We start from the raw sequence: 19,926 nt of genomic DNA, 5'->3' as shown, positions 1-19,926 counted from the left end.
AAAAAAAACATCATTCTGGAATTAAAAAATTTCATTTTTAGTTGTTTTTTCATGTTTTTTTGGAGTTTTTGGGCTCGAGTACCCATTTTGAGGTAATAGTTCCCATTTCTTCCGTAACTATGTTAATCACTATTATGGAAAATTTGTCATAGATCTTATCCAATGTCATTATCACTTTTATGGTTTCAATCATCATATAACACTTACAAGAGAATAAATATCATTGCCAAGTATCAAGTCCATTCATCATTAATAAGAGAGAAATAGTCATTGCATTATGTCACTATCATAATCACACACATATATATAGATATGTATATGTGAGCCTCAAAGACACAAGCCACAGAGCGATATGTAGAGCGAGCCTCAGAGATATGAACCACAGAGATATGTAGAGCAAGCCTCAGAGATACAAACCACATAGATATGTAGACTAAGCCATAGAGTAATGTATACACACCTCAGCGATACGAACCACAGATATATGTAGAGCGGGCCTCAGAGATATGTACAACAAGCCATAGAGTAATGTATACAAACCTCATAGATTCAAATATGAGCTATATATAACAATGCGAGCTACAAAGATGAATGCTTGAACCACAAAGAGGTATACATGTCACAATGTGAGCCATATGTGAGCCACATAAGTAATGCAAGGCACACAGAGAATAAACCAAGCCACTTCAATACATATGTGAGCCATGCGAGGCACACAAAGAATATAGCAAACCATTGAAATGCATATGCAAGCCATTGAATAGATTATGCGATCCACTGAATGCAAGCCTCAAAGATAGAAGCAAGCCACAGAAAATAATCAAGCCATAGAGAAATTATGACCTTATAATTCCGCTCTCCTTCAAGGTATGTAACCTAAGTCTTATGCACCAAAATCATAGTCATATATGAGAGATCCAAATTGCACATTAGAGAGAAATTGATCTTACACTTAGAGTCATTTATGTGAATGGAATGGGTGTCTCCTTTTGAGGAGCCAACATGAATTTGATCCATAGTTATGATGATATAATAGGAGCCAACTTGAGAATTTTGGATGGTCGACTTGAAGTATTTGGAGGGAAAAACACAATTTCAAATTTGCTAAATAAAGTTTGCCCAAACACATTTGTCATGTCATAAAATAATAAAGAAAGAAATGTCAAACCAATTAATAATATTTTCCTTTATTCAATTGAATTCTTTGGGGTGAGATGGGCTTCTTTTCGGTTAGATGGGTTTTTCATTGGAAATTCATCCCATAGTTGTCCCAGATTTCAACATAATAAATATTGAAATTAGAATAAACATATATTAATGCTTGGAATAAATTAATTATGAATTAATGTTTTAATTAATAATTATTAGTATTTATAATGTTAATAATTAATTATTATTAAAATCTGAAGAGAAGGGATGATGAGACAAATTATTAAATGTGACAAACAATCTCTACTGATTGGACAAGGTCGTCAATTTTTGGGTTCATGAAAGGGCAAGTCAGTTGGGTAATGCCCATGTCAAGTTCCTTTGCCACCTTGAAAAGCTAACATGTAGGCAAAGGCAGTAGGATAGAGGGAAAAGAAGTGTTGTATGGGCCATACCTTGGATGCAACTCACAACCATAAACTAACGGTCAAACTCATGCAAGGGTTTGGATTTCGGTTTCTAAAAAGATCGTGAAAAAACCAATAATGGAACAACTCCCATAGAGCAATCACTTGCTCTAAATTTTCATTGCTCACTCTTTAGTTTCTTTTACCTAGAGTTTCCAAGTCTGAGTGTGAAGGGAGATTGATTGACCATATTGGGTGTTTGTTGGGACTGATAAACCAATGGTGCTTGCTACAATTGAGAAACCACCATTGCTTGTCTTGGCTGAGAAATCGCCTGTGTAATGAATCGTTGGTGATTGTTGTGTCTGATAAACCATTGGTGCTTGCTACAATTGATAAACCACCAATGTTTGTTTCTAGCTGATAAATCACCTACAAGTGGCATCACTCCCACATCTTAATAGGTGAATTTCCCATAATATTTTAACTCTTAGAATTTGGAATTGGCATGACTATGGCGAGTTATGGAATAGAATAACATAGCTACCTATGGTTGAGAGGACAATGTGAATCCCTTCTCCAATTTCCAATAAGATTCAACATATATAGATAAGTAATTTATTGTCCGAGTCTTATTCGTGAATTTTAAGTTCATCATTATATATTTTTACTTTTAATTTATTGGAATTTTTTTTTATCTTTTTTTTTCAGGGGGGGCGGGGCCCCGCTAAAGAAGCTATATATGTCATAATACAACTGTACATAGTACATATGGCCATGGCCCAAATATGCTGCTGGCGCAGCCTCCGCAGGACTCTATACCGGCCGGGGGGCATGTAAACCGACCGCCCCGACCGTTCCAACATACACTCGCGTGTATTTTTTTTTTTTTAATGGGCCACATTTTCCAGATTTATGCATGTTGTAAACTTTTTTGAATAAATGAATGCCAAGTCATTTTGAGTATATTTCATATTTATGGAATTGCATATCAATACCAATTTTTGTAAATATATACACTCCTATTTTTGTATCATTGGAGTTCACCTCCATGATTCACAATGATTTCCTTTTCCTTAACAATTACACTTATTTGATTTAATTGTTATATGTCAAGATGGTATTGGTGAATTCCTCGAAAAGACATTAAAAATTGGGTGGTTGCATCCTCTATTCTCTTACTAGCCTCAATGCTATCCCTGGGGAAATACATGTACATATGATTAGCTACAGGTTCACAGTGTAGTGCATTTAGTTAAAGCATATATTTAGTGAATAAAATTGGAATGGTGTAAATCAGATTTATGTCGCAACTTTTGTTTGAAATTCACCTTCGGAATGGGTTGTGAAGTCATCCATTGAATCTATGCAACATCAATTAATATGGAATTCACCATAGGTAATTTGGCCCAAGTGTAAATCAAGTTTGGCCCAGGTCGATTATGCCTCAAATCAATAATGTTTTGAATTATAAAGTTAATTAACATGACCAAAATGAACCAAGATTGTTGGCATAATAATCCAACGTAAACCCAACACTGATGGTGTAATAATCCAATGTAACAAATCTACCATGGGCATTGTTTAAGGTATCAACGTCGTGTATACCCCTTGGGACCCCCAACCCTCGATGGGTGATGTGTGAGTCCTCATCCAAATCCGCCATCAACGTTGTTAATATATCAACATTGTGTATACCCCTCAGGACCCTCGATGAGCTATGGGGTGGGCCCCAATGCATTTGTCATCAATCTTGTTAATGTATTAATGTTGTGTATGTCTTGGGACACTCAATTCTCGATGACCGTTGGGGTGGGTCCTAATGGATCTGACCCTTGCCACAGTATAACATTAATCAATCTGTGGAGGCTTGGGACTCTTGACCCCCAATGGGATGAAGGTTAGGTCCCTCTAAATGGTTGGTGTATTTGTTCTCAACACTGTGTAGAGTTTAACAAGATAGGGCTCGAACCTTCCAACCTTGATGGGGCGATGGGTGGGTCTGCCCTAACTTAAATTTAAATCATAATACATATACATACATACCTTAGAATATATTTATATTTACATATGTTTTCTGCAATATGCAAACAATTAAGTATTTCATGAAAAACATGTTTGAAAATTCTTTTCTCATGTATTTTATTTTTTTCTCATTGTGGATCTACTAAAAAGTATGTTGAGTGGGTACTCATTGGATGTGAAATCTAATTCCACATCCAAAAAGTGTACACACTTGAAATTTGAGTAAACTCACAAAGAGATAAACCAAAAATATGATTAAAAAAAATAATTTTCTTTTCCCTCCCAAAATACTCTCCTGCAGATGACATAATCATCTTGATCCTATTAGTTCTCTTTAAGTTGATTTTGTTAGTACATTTTTCATTTTGAGACCCATTTTTTACCTCAAAATTCCCCTAATGGTTTTGTCACACTATGCCCTAGAGCAACAAGATATAAACATTGAAAACTTTGTTGTGTAGAATGTGAAATCTAAAAGGTGGAAATTCAAAGAGTTGTTTTTGTTTGGATGAGATGAGAAGGGTCCCACATGAAGATAGCCAATGATGGTAAGATAAAAGAAGTCCAGGAAGTTGTATGAACCAGGAAAAGTTGTGAAGCATCTTGAAGAACTAGGTTGGTACCTACAAATTGTTGAATTGGTGCTTATCTAAGGGGATTGGAGTCTCCTATACGTTGGTGCCTAGGAAATCACTAAGTTGGGGCTTAGCTAGGACACTGAAATCCTATGTAATTTGGTGATTACTTAGGATTGGTGTCTTCACATATGGTTGTAATGAATTGAAGATTGTTTACAATTATTTCTTCTTTATGTTGTGACTTGCATTCATACATTGTGAATGATTAATTGTGTGATCTGAATTCAAGATTTAACTATATGAATTATTAAAAGTAAAAACATGGATTCACCCTCCTCTCTCCTCCCCTCCCCTCTTAATATTTCCAACATTATATTAGTATAGCTTTTAGACTGCATAGAGAAAACATATACTTTCATGGTATATTGTCATTTTAATGTCATCACTTCAAGTGTAAGCATGTTAATTTGACAAGTACATAAGAAGGCTCAATTATATAGGATAAGTTGCACAACAAAACTATGATCATATGGAGTAATTCTATCAACTCCCTTCCACACGACTCAACAATATCCACAATATTAGGATCTCATAAGAACTTGACAGGACTAGGGTTGGCTCTCTAACTACCTAGAAAATGCCACATAGTTGGTTCATGAATCTTATGAATAAAATGAAACATAATGCTCATAGTTCAAATGTCATATATTTGTTTCACAAGTATTCAGAGTAAAAAGAAACAAAATACTCAGAGTTAGCATAATAGACACATCAAATGCATAAATGTAGCCCACTAAACAAGAGTACACATTCTGACATGAATCTGAAAAGCCAAAATCTCAAAATTGTATAATGAGACCTTATAACCACATACTGTCTTTCTATTTGTTGTAAGTAGTAATCTGAAAGAATCAAAACAAAACCTAAATGTGTGATTACTATTTGATTGCATATGCAAATTGATGTCATTATTGTCTTATGATATAAAATATGCACTTAAGTCCATGAAAAGGTACGGCACCAGAGAGTTCTAGAACATTAACAGAACAAGCAAAAAGGTCTTTCATGTCTTCTCGATTGGTCCATTGTCTTATGATATAAAATATGCACTTAAGTCCATGAAAAGGTATGGCACCAGAGTGTTCTAGAACATTAACAGAACAAGCAAAAAGGTCTTTCATGTCTTCTCGATTGGTCCATTCAATAACAGTTGATTGTAATTATGAATTTAAATCCCATGGAAAATAATATGAATTCAAATTTGATAGTCATAACTATATATTGAGGATTTTTGGGGGTTGTTTTAGTTGCATTATTGCTACATTATTGTTATTTGAGAATTTACTTTTTGTTGCATTTTGACTTGGGATTATGATAGACATCATGTTCCACTTTAATATTGATTGTTGTTATTAATTGTACACTGTAACTATTGTCTAAATGCTTGTGATGTAAACTAGTTCGTAATTTAAGTGTTTTGGCCAAAATGATATCAATAATTTGGATTCATACTATGTTTAATGTTTACATCCACCATTTTTTAATACCATCAGGGGCAACATTTGCTCCAGGGATTTTGGACATAGATTCCAATCAAATTGAACTGTTACACAGATTTAGTATTTAATTTTATATTGAAGTTCGAGAAACCATAAGTTATTCTAAGCATAAGAACTTTCTCCACTTCATCGCAAACTTGTATCGACATGAACAAGAATAATAAATAAGAGGATACTTCACAAAAGCAACATATAAATACAAAAGAACAAACTACTTTGCTTCTTTTCATTTTTAACCCCCCCTCCCTACCCTCCAAAAAAAAAAATTAAGAATAACAAGTGTATTCTATTTCAAGAATGTCTTATAAAAAACTTTCTTCCTTCGTCTCAGGCAAGTTATATTTTAGAGCCTCGATTTAGAACCTTTGGACAGCATCCAGAAATTTGCACCATTTCTGCCATTAAACCTTATTTTCACGTTCATGTCCTATATCAAATTTCACAATTACACATTGATAACATTGGTAACATTTTGTCAAATTGGTGAATTAAAGTTGCCCTATTATAAAACAGACTATAATCCAGAATTTAATAATGAATAATAAAAGCATAATCAAACATCTAATGGTCGGAATGGACCATCCATATATTAGGATGTAAAGAGGCTGTATATATAGCCTGACAATTTTACATGCATGACATTGGCAATTGGATAGAGCATACTGCACCTGTGCTATGATCTGTTCTCTTTTTAAAATTACAAGTTATTTATCGCTTGTCACAGCTTGGTGCAAATACAGTACAGCTCAATCAAGTGGATTGGTAGATATAAGGCACAAGATTCTCAAGGTAGCTGACGTGGCTTTCACTACTATGCCAATAACCTTGGGATCTAGGCAGCAAAAATGAGTAAAAAAACATTTGCATACAATGCCTTTTAGCATATAGAATCACCTACCTTAACGTGTCATCGAAATTCAGAAGCATATGCCTAAGGCAGAAAAGCTCATCTCTTATAGCAGCAATCTGCAAGATGCAATTTTACATGTAGTGTTGTACAGAATTGTAGATTACATACCTCTCCTTCAACCTTCAGGTTTACAAAAGATATCAATACAATATACACCTCGGATTTACTGTTTCACCAGAAAGGCAGAGATTTACGACTTCAAAACTGGTCCCCATTTACCATCTTGCTATGTCTACATGCTTTTGGTCTTATTTTCAAGACCTCTGAGAAAGCTCATCAAAACACCCCCTCAAAGCCTTTACTTCAATCAACATTATATTCAGGCCATTTACCGAGAACTTGGACCAGTTCTCAGTCGAATGCACGTTGCGAAAAAAAATATGCACACCTATCCAAGGGTGCTTAATATGTATACATAACAAAGAAAACTGCCAACCTACAATGGCATTATAGATCACATCTGTGCACAACTCCTTTCCTTGACATAGTCAGTCACTGCACTGCTAAAGATGATAGTACTCTTAACTGCTTCTCTTTCCCCACCATTTTTTCTTTGACTTTTCAGCTAATGAATCTACATTCCCAAGTTTCTGTAGGATACCCTTTGTCTCGCGTAAGCTAACCTTGAAATCCTTTTTCCAAATATCAAATCTCTGCTTCAGCTTCCGAAGTTCTTCATCAGGATTAAGATTTGCATCTGCCTGACCAGATTTGACTTCAACCAGGAAATCTGTATCATCATTGAAAACCTGGGTTCTTTGCTCAAACTCCTTAACCAAGTGACGAACAACAGACATCCCTGCATCAAGTTCCCTTGCTAGTCCATTATCAGAATGGTGAGAAGGAAGCTTATAATCAGGTGTCTTTGTTCCGACAGAAGTAGAGTCATCCCAATCAAATTCATCATCATCATGTGGCATAATGGGTTTAGGTGGCCGATTTCGTGAAACATTGCTCTGGTTACTTATTGCATCATCCTGCCTTGTTTGCTTAATCATAGCTTCATCAGCCAGACTTTTCTTAGCTGCGACGAGGCTCAGTTGTAATGACACCATCTGTTTCTGCCACATTTCCTCCATGGAGGTCATCTTGGCTTCATATTCAGACCATCTGGATTCATATTGGTGCAGTCTTTGTTGCAAAAGGAGATTATCATCTTCCTTCTCCCTCAAAGTTGCCTCTGCTTCAAGGACGCGCCTTTGAAGCTCTGCAAGGTATGATGCTTGAACCTTGACTGTTCCTTCAGTTTCAGAATCCTGCTCAGAGAACTGCCATTCCAATGTAAGTCCATGATACAGATACATGAAATATACATGAATCCCAGAGTTGGTGAACTGCTGGAGTAGAAGAGAAATTATAATACAAAGAATGGCAAGCACCAACTTACAGATACCTTTAATTCCTTTACAGGCAATGTTTTACTTGGCAGGCCATTGATCCTTTCTATTTGTTTAACCTCAATGTCAAGCTCATCATTTCTGTTGAAGCTTAGATCAGTGACACACTCCTTTACAGCAACTCTGACATCTGATATTTCTTCATATAACTTTCTTCGCATCATTCCTGCCTGTCTTCTCGCAAGCCAGCCACGGATCACTGAAGACAACATAAACAGTCAATAATGATAAGTATTGGGGCCTGCCCAACGAGATTTCATTTGTCAATTTTGAGTTTAGTTTGAACTTTGCAGTCCTGCTGCCTCTAGTAGATAGACATCATATCTTACCTGACTGAACAAGAATAACCATTTTCTGAGTATTCAGGTATTTCATTCTAGTTTTTCTACACCTTACTTCTTTTTGAATAGTAACTACCGCTCTGTGCCTCTTTATCAAGACTTGATATTCTCTCCTTGCCTTTGCACCTCTTATAACTGCATACACAATAATCAAAACGCCAAAATTTCCTTAAACCTTGTTCATTAATTCCAATGTGTTATGAAATACAAAGTCTGTGGTCATTTGAAAATGAAAGAGAGGTGTGGCATACAAGATTGCATGACTACGATTGCTCTTTTGAGCTTCTTGAACTGGCAACGAGCTGTATAGCCTCTGAAAGCTTTTTGGACTCCAAGAATTCCACGAAGAGTTCGAACACAAGTATCTTCCAGTTTGGCAATCTGTTTGGAGAGATGTCATGATTTCGAAATGAATTGCATGTAAAGTAACTTGAATTTCAGTTCCAAGCAGCAATAGATAAAGAGCATGAAGCAAAATATAGCAACAGAGTATTTTGCATATATGATAAAGAACATCAAGAACAGGAAGCACACAAGTGACAAGATAGAAACATTTCTGTCAAGTAGCAGTACTGTTATGCATGCTCAGAGCCAGGACAAAAGCAACTTGAAATGATGTGCATTGTTTCAGGAAATGTATGAAGAAGAGAATGTCAAAGAGATAAAAGAGTGATGCTCGTAAAAACATGAAATGGCTAGGTACCACCTAGCCAACGGTTTCAATTCTTGAAACTTCAAACAGTTCATAAAAGTTGACATTGATTGATAATAGAGAAAACAAGCATGACTGATATCAGCAAGTTTTTTCTGTTTGGAAGTAAAAATTTCACAAACCTACATATAATGCACTTCATCCAAATAAACGCAACCTTTTTGGTAATTCTTTCAGACAATCTTCGGCAATTATATAAGAATGATTATTTGAAAATGAAAAAGTTGATGTTGATTGATTATTTGAAAATGAAAAAGTTGATGTTGTTGATTGATTATTTGGTTTATAGAAGTTGATGATATTGAAAAATTAAAAACCTTTGATTTGCTAATCAAAAATAGAGATGATTTAGTGTTGAAAAGTGTGCAACAAAAAATGCTAAATTTAGAATGTGCTAAAAGTAGACCTGCTAAAAATAGCATGTATAAAAATAGCAGTTTGGCCAGTGAGGTCATTGGCCACATTGGGTGAGAGGTGAAACCATTAAAAATAGAAAGTTCTAAAAATAACATTTCTGGGTCCCTTCCTATTTATAGCAGTCCCTAGTCTATCTATAGGAAGTAAAATTTATTTTGGTCTTAACAGCAGTATAAAATATTAAATAATTAATTCAGTTGAGTTAATTAATTAAGGAAATTCGAATTTGAAGTCTTTGTGAGCATGCACATGAGTTTCCTCCACTGATTAAAGGAGATAAGGTTCAGTTCTATAATGAGAGAATCAGTTGACTTAGTTCTAACTAGTCAAGTCCAGTTACATTATTTTAACAAGTTGTTAAAATAATAAAATGTAGTTTATTAATGTTTGCATGCATGTGACAACTATTATTTTAGATAACTGAGGATTCACTCATGGATAACTGTTGCATGTCAGTTCTGTCAGAGACCCAGTTGAGATCAGATGTGGGACAGTGTACTATCAGATGTTTAACTATTTCTAGTAAGTAATTTTTGCATGGTTGAGGAACTAGTGTTCTCAAGGAAGACGTAGTTGGACCATTGGTTGTTTTTGGTATATTGGAATTAATAGCATGTGCTTTTGCTATTATTTCCTAAGCAAACTACGTAAGGACCATAGGGAAAGCCTATATAAACAGGGCTTGGGTGGTTCATGAGACATATCTTCATATCTTCATAGTTCATTGAGAACTGAATAGCTTGAGAGCTAATTCTTCTTGTATTGTGAAGAGGATTTCCACTTGATTGATAATACATGGTTGGGGTTTTATGCTGGTGCTTTCCCCTGGATATATCTTGTGTTATGTGTGATTAATTCTCTTGATCAGTTATGCATGTTTCTACTTGATGTTGCTCATGATTTCGATTATGCTTCCGCTTAATGTTTTGTAGAAGTAGAACAAGTATTATGCTTTAGGACATTGCATATATCGGTTTGTTCTATAGGTGAAATTTCTACATGGTATCAGAGCACATGTGATCAAGCAAGAACAGTATACTAGTAGGAGGAACTCGAAGCTTCTTATTCTTGATATAGATCTCAAGTTCTTATCACATCTATTTCATCGATGGCGTTCAATGGTTTGAAGCTTGAGTATGCCCTTAATGGCAACTCAAACGATATAGCTTGGAAGGATCGCATGGAGGCAGTTTTGGAAGCTAATGGTCTTAAGGATTTCATTGATCAAGAAGTCCCTAAGCCTACTGACAAGACTAAGCTGGTAGAATGGGGTAAGTGTGTGGCTAGAGCTAAGAGAATTCTCTTGGAGGGTGTTCGAAATCACATAGTCTCAAGCCTCCATGGGAAGGAGTCTCCATTTGCAATGTGGAAAACATTGAAAGATTTATATCAGAATAGCAGTGATCAAAGGAATTTGGCACTGAAGGACAAGCTTCAAAAGATCAAGTGTGAGAAGGGTGACTCTATTTCTACGTTCTTGAACAAGCTCACTACCTGCAGAGATGAGCTTGCAAGCATGGGAATCACTACAGCTGATGAGGATATGGTGAGTCTAGCACTCCTTGGCCTTCCTAAGAGCTGGCATAGCTACCAAGACTCAGTGAATGGAAGGGACAAACTGCTAGATTGGGAACGACTATGGTCGGATTTGATGCAGGAGGAGATCAGACGGAGCACCAGGGATGGAGCTTCTTCATCAAAACATGATGATGAAGAGAACTTGGCTTTAGCTTCTAAAGCTAAGAAAGGGAAAGGGAAGGCATCCCATTCCAATTCTTCTCAAGGAGGGAAGAAGTTTGACAAGTCGAAGGGGAGATGCTGTCGTTGTCATGAGTTGGGTCATTATGCTAATAAGTGCCCAAAGAGAAAGTCCAAGAAGAAAGGTTCCTCCAAGGAATCTTATGGTGATGCACTAGCTTCACAGTTTGAGATGGATTTCTCGCTTATTGCATGCATGGTTTCATCCAACATGGGATGTGTTTGGTATTTGGACAGTGGAGCTTCTTTCCACATGTCAGGTGACAAGAATCTTTTCAGCACTTTGGAGGAGAAGGATCTCCAGATACGGATCGAGATGGGTGATGACGAAAAGTACTGTGTCTCGGGTAGAGGTACGGTTATGTTTCAGAGGGAGCATGGTTCTCCCCTCACTCTTTCTAATGTTATGTATGTACCAGGGCCGAAAAAGAATCTTGTGTCTATTGCTATGCTGCTTTGATGTAGTCTTTAGTTTGGGAAAGGTTTTCCTAAGGCATATCGGCACTAGATAGACCAAACAGATTGGGATTCAAATTAAGAATCTCTACAAGTTACAGGTAGAAGATTGTGTTGCTCTCAGTTCCAAGGCAGAAGTGGTGCATGGCCAAGATATTGGCGAGTTATGGCATAGGAGACTAGGCCACTTGCATCATGGGGCCTTGAAGATCATGTAGCAAATTTCTACCAGATTACCCAAGTGAAAACTGGAGCAGACAAGCACATGAAAAGGTTGTACTCTGGGTAAGTATGCGAAGGCTTCCTTTCATGATCGAGATGGTAGAGCAGGAGCAGTTCTGGATCGAGTTCATTCAGATGTATGTGGGCCCTTCTCTACAGCCTCCACCGCGAAGCAAAGGTACTTTTTTATTTTTATAGATGATTTTTCTCGTAGATGTTGTATCTACTTCATGCGAAAGAAGGATCAAACCTTCTTGAAGTTTTGTGAGTTCAAAGCTTTGGCAAAGAAAGAATCAAGGAGGAAGATAAAGGCCTTGCAGAGTGATAACAGTGGAGAGTATGTTTCCCAGCAGTTTAAAGACTTCTATGCTTCAGAAAGAATTAAACGGGAAGTCACGGCACCTCATAACCCACAACAGAATGGGGTGGCCGAAAGGAAAAACAGATCTATTGTGGGTGCAGCTCGAGCGATGTTGCATGACCAAAGCCTACCACTTCATCTGTGGACTGAGGCATGCAATACAGCAGTGTATCTTCAAAACAGAAGTCCTCATCGTATTTTGGGGATGAAGACACCTATAGAGGATTTTTCAGGGAAGCGGCCAAATGTGAGTCACTTCCGTATCTTTGGATCACCAGTTTACTGTCATGTGACCAAAGATGCTTGGAAGAAGCTAGACCCAACAGCTGAGTTGGGAATACTTGTGGGGTACATGGATACACCTCACAACTATCGGGTGTTTCTGCCTGCCAGTTAGAGGACAATAGTGCGCAGGGATCTGAAGTTTGATGAGCAGCGGGCCATGCGAGAGTCACTTGAGAGGGAGCTAAAGTTGCATGGTGATGATGAGGAACTACTAGTATAGAAATTTCTCATTTCCCACCCCGGTTTTCAGTTTCTCCTTATTTCTCCCATATAGTTAAATGCCCTTTCCCATAACCATACATTTAACAAGCTGAAAAAAAATAAATTTGCTGAAAACACAAATTCTGGAAATTTTACAAAATGTTGGAAATTGCAGAAATAAAAATCAGCAGTAATAAACAGCCATTAAAACACATTTAAACACTGAGATTTTTGGTCAATGTGACCCTGGAAAAACCCCCTACAACTCTTGGGGAAAACCAGTTCGAGAGCTCTTCTTTATTTCTGAAAATTGTCTTTTTACAGTGAGAAATGTTCAGTAAAAAATCAGCAAGCAAATTTACAACTTATCTCTTTTCCCATGCCTCACAGCAAACTGGAAATTATAGCAAACAAGACAGCAATAAATGATGTACAGCCTCCTTGATTTTTGTGCCCACTTTTAGCATTAAATGTTGTTGTACGGCCCTCGTTTTGCGTGCAGAAAAACCAGCAAATTGCTCCTTGATTTTTGTGCAAACCACTCTTCGAAAATCGTGCCAAAATCTGCCTTTCACTGTGTGCTGAACCAGCTGTACAAATCTGCTCAACTGCTGCTTTGGAATGTGTGCCAAGCTGCTGTCTCCTTCTCCTCCCTGCTCAGAAATCTTTCTTGCTCTCTTTCTCTCCTTCTCCCAATCTGCTCATGAAAGAATTGATGACCTTTTCCTCATTTTCCTCCTTTAATCTAACCCCAAGTGACTTTTGGGTGATCCAATTGACTTTTGGGTGATCCCTAAATCCAATGACTGAAATAGATTGAGATCTAAGGCTGAGATTAAATGCTCATTTAAATCTCACTTTTTATTTTTTAATTCACCCCACTTTAATAAAGACCCACTTAATCATTTATTTCCAAAGTCACTTTTCCTTTCTAATTTTTCATTGACTTTATAAAAGTCACTTTAAAATTAGACTTAATAACTTTATCACTTAAAGTCACTTTTAAATTAGATTTAACTTTATAAAAATTATAAAGTTACTTTTGGAGAAAAAATAAATTCTTTTGGACACTTTTCCCTAGGCCAAAGATCAAAGCCTAAGGGAACCAACTGTCCTCGGGTACCAAATTTCAACAACTAGTTCCTAAGGAGGAGGAGCCTCCTGATGATGCGGAGTAGCCGCATGCAGAGATTCCAGTGGTGGAGATCACCACTACTGGAGAGTCTTCCAGAGGGGCGGAAACGCTCTCGGGAAGCTGACAGATTGATGGAGGATGCGAGAGAGAATGTGGGGCAGCCATCCTCTCATCGTAGACAGAGAAGATCTCCCGATAGATACACTGGCTACATGGCCCTGGTTGGGGAGTGTGTAGTGACCAAGCCTTCTTCTTTTGAGGAGGCAGTGCAGCAGCCAGTTTGGATGGATGCGATGGTAGAGGAGTATGATTCTATCATGAGGAACAGTGTATGGGATGTTGTTCCTAGACCGGGGGACAAGTCAGTGGTTACTTCCCGATGGCTTTACAAGGTAAAGCAAGCAACTGATGGCAATATTGAGAAACATAAGGCAAGATTTGTTGCCCGTGGTTTCTCACAGGTTGAGGGGATTGACTATGATGAGACCTTTGCTCCTGTTGCAAGGTACTCATCGATCAAATCGATTCTAGCACTATCAGCACAGATGGGTTGGAAGATCCATTAGATGGATGTGAAGACAACTTTCCTCAATGGGAAGATTGAGGAAGAGGTATACATTGAGCAACCCGAAGGATTTGAGACCTTCCATCGTGAGTCACATGTGTGTTGGCTCAAGCGAGCATTGTATGGGCTGAAGCAAGCACCCCGTGCTTGGTATACCAGGATCGACAGCTATTTCACCGGGTTGGGCTTCACCAAGAGTGAAGCAAATGCGAACCTATACCACATCATTGTAGATGGTAAGCTATTGATTATTGTACTTTATGTCGATGATCTGATTTTGACAGGTGATGATGAGTTGATCAAGTCTTGCAAGAGAGTTTGAGATGAAGGACATGGGCCCCATGCACTACTTTCTAGTATTTGTTTCTCAAGGCAAGTATGCCAATGAGATACTGAGGTGCTTCCACATGGATATGTGCAAGCCCATGGAGACTCCTCTAGCAGGTAACTTGAGGAAGGAGGATGCTACTTCAGGTGAGGTAGTAGATGCTACAGTTTATCGACAACTTGTGGGTTCACTCATGTATCTAGTGAACACATGACCAGATTTGTGCTTTGCAGTGAACCAGCTGAGTCAAGCTATGGTTCAGCCAACCAAGTTATTTTGGAAGGCAGCAAAGCATGTGCTGAGATATCTCAGAGGCACTACACAATATGGATTATGGTACAAGCGGACAGAGGGAGTGAAGCTCCAAGGCTTCACAGATGCATATTGGGCAGGTAGTCCATCAGACAGGAAGATCACTCCTGGAGGGATCTTCAACCTTGGGTCAGCTGCAGTTTCTTGGTATAGCCGGAAACCGAGATCAGTTACACTTAGCTCAGCGAACGCAGAGTACATGGCAGCAAGTCAGGCTACATGTGAGGCCATCTAGATGCAGAAGCTCCTAGTGGGATTGTTTGGTCAGATGATGGATCCGACGGTGATATATTGTGATAATCAGAGTTGCATTAAACTCTTTGAGAATCCAGTGTTTCATGACAGGTCCAAGCATATAGATATCCGCTATCATCATCTACAGGATTGTGTGGTCAAGAGGATCATGATGTTGCAGTATATTTCAACTGAGGAACAGGATGCAGATATTTTGACAAAGGCATTGTCAAAGGACAAGTTTGAGTTCCATAGAGACAGGATCGAGGTTGCTGATAATCCCTTTCTTGTTGAGAGGGAGTGTTGAAAAGTGTGAAACAAGAAATGCTAAATTTAGAATGTGCTAAAAATAGACCTGCTAAACACAGCATGTCTAAAAATAGCAGTTTGGCCGGTGAGGTCATTGGCCACATTGGGTGAGAGGTGAAACTGCTAAAAATAGAAAGTTATAAAAATAGCATTTCTGGGTCCCTTCCTATTTATCGCAGTCCCTAGTCTATCTATAAGAAGTAAAATTAATTTTGGTCTTAATAGCAGTTTCAAATATTAATTAATTAATTCAGTTGAGTTATTTAATTAAGGAAAATCGAATTTGAATTCTTTGTGAGCATGCACATGAGTTTCCTCCACTGATTAAAGGAGATAAGGTTTAGTTCTATAATGAGAGAATCAGTTGACTTAGTTCTAACTAGTCAAGTCCAGTTAGATTATTTTAACAAGTTGTTAAAATAATAAAATATAGTTTGTTAATGCTTGCATGCATGTGACAACTATTATTTTAGATAACTGAGGATTCACTCATGGATAACTGTTGCATGTCAGTGCTGTCAGAGATCCAGTTGAGATCAGATGTGGGACAGTGTACTATCATATGCTTAACTATTTCTAGTAAGTAGTTTTTGCATGGTTGAGGAACTAGTGTTCTCAAGGAATACGTAGTTGGACCATTGGTTGTTTTTGGTATGTTGGAATTAATAGCATGTGCTTTTGCTATTATTTCCTAAGCAAACTACGTAAGGAATAGCTTGAGAGCTAATTCTTCTTGTATTGTGAAGAGGATTTCCACTTGATTGATAATACATGGTTGGGGTTTTATGCTGGTGCTTTCCCTGGATATATCTTATGTTATGTGTGATTAATTCTCTTGATCAGCTATGCATGTTTCTACTTGATGTTGCTCATGATTTCGATTATGCTTCCGCTTAATGTTTTGTAGAAGTAGAACAAGTATTATGCTTTAGGACATTGCATATATCGGTTTGTTCTACAAGTGAAATTTCTACATTTAGCAAATAAAATTTTTCACATCTAAAACAAAAGTAGTAATACCAAACTTATGCAGCATATCACCACAAAAGCTAAAGTACATTAAAAAAACAGGAACCAAATAGCTCTTGTGAAATATAGACAAGAGTATACTTTACCCTGACAATAATAATAAAGTGTGAAGCAGTAAAGAATGTTCATCTTTGAAACCAACATTATGTCCTATGAACCAGAAATCCATAATGGAGACCATCAAATAATGCTGAACCACTGCCGTGCAAAAAAATCCTGAAATATCCAATAGAAAACACTACCTGTCCTGTTCGGAAAAACAACTTTGTGAAACCAACTTGGTACATCTCAGGCAGGATATTAAATTGGTGAAGGATTGCCACTGAGACACTAAGTGCATCTTGGCCAACATTGTTTGCTGGCAAGAGGAACCCATACCTGCATGACGAACCAAAGAAATTAAAACGTTGAACTGTAATGGATGCAAATGTACAATGATACCAGGCATACTATAAGCATTACCGTTTTGCAAACTGCTGGTGAGACATCCGAGTGGGATAGCCCGATCGAGATATCCGAACTACTTCCAGCACTCCACAACAGCGCAACTGCTGCAAGACAAGTCCTTGCTCAAAGACACCTGGAAGTTTCAATCGGTTTGGCTTGATACACCGAATGAAATGAGGTGTAGTGTTTTCCAGTCGCTGCATCAACTTGAAAAGTTGCCCCTATGATAAAAACATTTTATCATTTTCTGGATGTCTAAACACCTTAAATTCAAAGTGACACTATTCAAGAATCAACATATGTTTAAAATGAGAGAAGCATAAATACCTTAAATTTGGTTGCGACACTATGTTTCTGAGAATCAGCTCCATTTAACCGACCTCGTTGAGTGATCAACTTCTCTTCCCCTTTACTGAGATTAGATGCAAATGATTTTGGAAGGCCAGTGCATGAAGAAAGTAGCTGGATCAAATCAGAATGCAGCAAATCTCTATTTTTCTCCAAAAATGTAGTTGTATCATATACCACCTGTTTGAAGAAATTAAACTATGAATTAAATATCCATGAACCATATGTAAATTTCATAATCTGAATTCAACGAAATAAAAAATGTCCATCAATATACCTCTCCAGCATAGTGCCGAACACGGAATTCTCTGCCTCTTTCTCCTTTGAAGCAAGGGTTCCCACTTAGGTGTTGTTTAAGCTTATTAGCTAAAGTTAAATCGGTCCCCTTAGGGAATGTGCACTCTTCATCCAATAATGAAAGCAAACCTAGTGGCCTCTGCAAAAGCCATGAAATAAATCATTGGTTGGATATACACTGCTAAACTGGACAATACATAGAAATTGTATCACATAAAGCTTGCTTTGAAACTACTTCAAAAAGACTATTTCTTGAAATCTGCAAACATATCAACAATAAACACCAATTTTGATAAAGGCAGTCTCTAAGGGTTCCAGGTATCCCCCCAGCAAGTTTGGGCCTTCCATCAGAAAGGATAGATAAGCATTAACTTTCAACAGGAATCCTTGAAAAGCCTCACCAGGAGTGGCCAGAGACCACCAAGGAAGATTCATGGCCATCTTTATATATCGCATAGGCTCTGGGACAAACAAACAGGTACAAATGGTATACCAATCAACACAATGTAGTTTTCTACATGGCAAGATTGCCTGGAAGGAGACTCAAAAATCATGCAATGATCAGCCGAAAACGAAGGTAGAATATATATAATGGGGACATGGCCAGCTCAGCTGGGTTAAAGGCACTCTCAAGTGTTGGGGAGAAGTAACCTTTAACCAGCATAGATCAGGATTAATCTGCAGCCAAAAGGATTCCAAGTAACGCTAGAGCTGGAGGAATGGCCAGAGACCACCAATGGAAATTCATGACCATCTTCATACATGGGATAAGCACTGGAACAAACAACCAGGCAGAAACGGCACACCTAATCAACACAAGTAAGTTTTCTAGCCTAACAAATTTTCCCTGGAATGAGACTCGAAAATCTTCCACTGATCAGCTGAAGAGGGGAAGAAAATATTTCATGGAAATTAGATGTCCAGCTCAGCTGGGTTAAAGACACTCTCAAGAATAGGAAAGAAGTAATTTTTAACATGTCAGGCATTTGGCAAATAAGATAGCAGAAATTATAGTCAATTTGGCTACCCTTGACTAGGAATTAACGCTGAAAATTGGCTGCCAGAATTTCAACAGAGGGAGAAAATTGGCAATCTAAGTTCCATGGTCATATGAAATTCATTTGTTTGGTCTCTAAGGGAAACCACAGTGATTGACTTATAGTTAATTTTTATTCTCTAAAATTTGGCAGCCTCTCATTTAATTCTCAATCTATTCACCAACCCATTTTTGCATTTCAGGTGAGCTCTCAATCTTTCATGAATTATGTCTGTTATAATTCGTGATGCCTTTGGACTTGCACTAGTATCGAAGACCCTTTTTCACTAGTTTATTTATGAATAAATTGGTTTGGAGGACTTGGTTGCAGCTTTTGATGTCTACTCCTTCATAGAGGATCACCTTTTGAGGCATTGCTACATAGCTTGAAGCAGTGTCACATGTGGCATATATATGCCTTTTTAAAGCCCTTACTGAGTCTGCGTCTCATGTATCCCAATGCACATTTACATAATTGGAGGTGTGCCACATCAGCTAGAGAATGTTGGGTGTTGGAGGTCACCATTTGTGTGGTGGTTACATTGGATAATCTAGCATCCTCACACTTGGTTGAAAGTTGATACCCTTCCTTGGAACGAGTGCCCATCAAATAAGGGTCTCCTAGAAGGTTTTTAAGGCTCATCTCTTGGCACTTTTTCCTAGGAAGAGGCTCACGTTGAAAATCCAAAGTAAGTTATGAAGCAAAGAAGCATGCTCAAGAGTGGTATGGAGGGTTTGTTGCATCCATTAGTGAGGAGATCCTTCCATGCACATTTTCCAAGGGTGTACTCTTCTTGGGACTGTTTTGGAGGATGGGTGGGTCATAGAGGCACTCAAATTAAGGTCAAAGCACATTTTGTGGAAGCTCCTTAGCTTTAAGGGGGATGTTTGGAACAATTTTAGCATCCCGAGGAGGAATAACTACAGTACTTGGAAAATGTAGAATGCTCCATTCAACAAGGTCTTTATTATTATTAATTCATTGGAGATGGATTATATGTTGGATCATAGTGCCAATCCAACGATAACAGAGACTTGGAAGCCACCAGGGGAGCTATGTTGCAAAACTATGCTTGACCTTCAACTCAGATGGGAAGAGAAACTCAAG

The 19,926-nt window shown here is 37.8% G+C and overlaps 1 protein-coding gene across 1 annotated transcript in view; it reads right to left on the bottom strand.

The window, feature by feature from the left end:
- Positions 1–6,273: 6,273 nt before the first annotated feature.
- Positions 6,274–19,926, bottom strand: part of LOC149211138 (myosin-1-like) — a 192,451-nt gene continuing 178,798 nt past the window's right edge. Inside the window, exons 16-23 of the mRNA XM_089396936.1 lie at positions 17,763–17,921; positions 17,465–17,665; positions 17,153–17,358; positions 16,933–17,068; positions 8,618–8,747; positions 8,355–8,501; positions 8,022–8,224; positions 6,274–7,896 (exon numbers count right to left, since the gene is read on the bottom strand). Coding sequence (XP_089253062.1) covers positions 7,150–7,896; positions 8,022–8,224; positions 8,355–8,501; positions 8,618–8,747; positions 16,933–17,068; positions 17,153–17,358; positions 17,465–17,665; positions 17,763–17,921 — 1,929 coding nt within the window. The 3' untranslated portion in view covers positions 6,274–7,149. The remainder of the gene's footprint in view (positions 7,897–8,021; positions 8,225–8,354; positions 8,502–8,617; positions 8,748–16,932; positions 17,069–17,152; positions 17,359–17,464; positions 17,666–17,762; positions 17,922–19,926) is intronic.

This window comes from Pinus tabuliformis, chromosome 1_2, assembly GCF_031772625.1.
Source record: "Pinus tabuliformis cultivar Carrire ecotype Pingquan chromosome 1_2, CPIR1, whole genome shotgun sequence".
In the NCBI taxonomy this organism is placed as follows: Eukaryota; Viridiplantae; Streptophyta; class Pinopsida; order Pinales; family Pinaceae; genus Pinus; species Pinus tabuliformis.
This window is presented reverse-complemented; position numbering and strand designations above follow the sequence as displayed.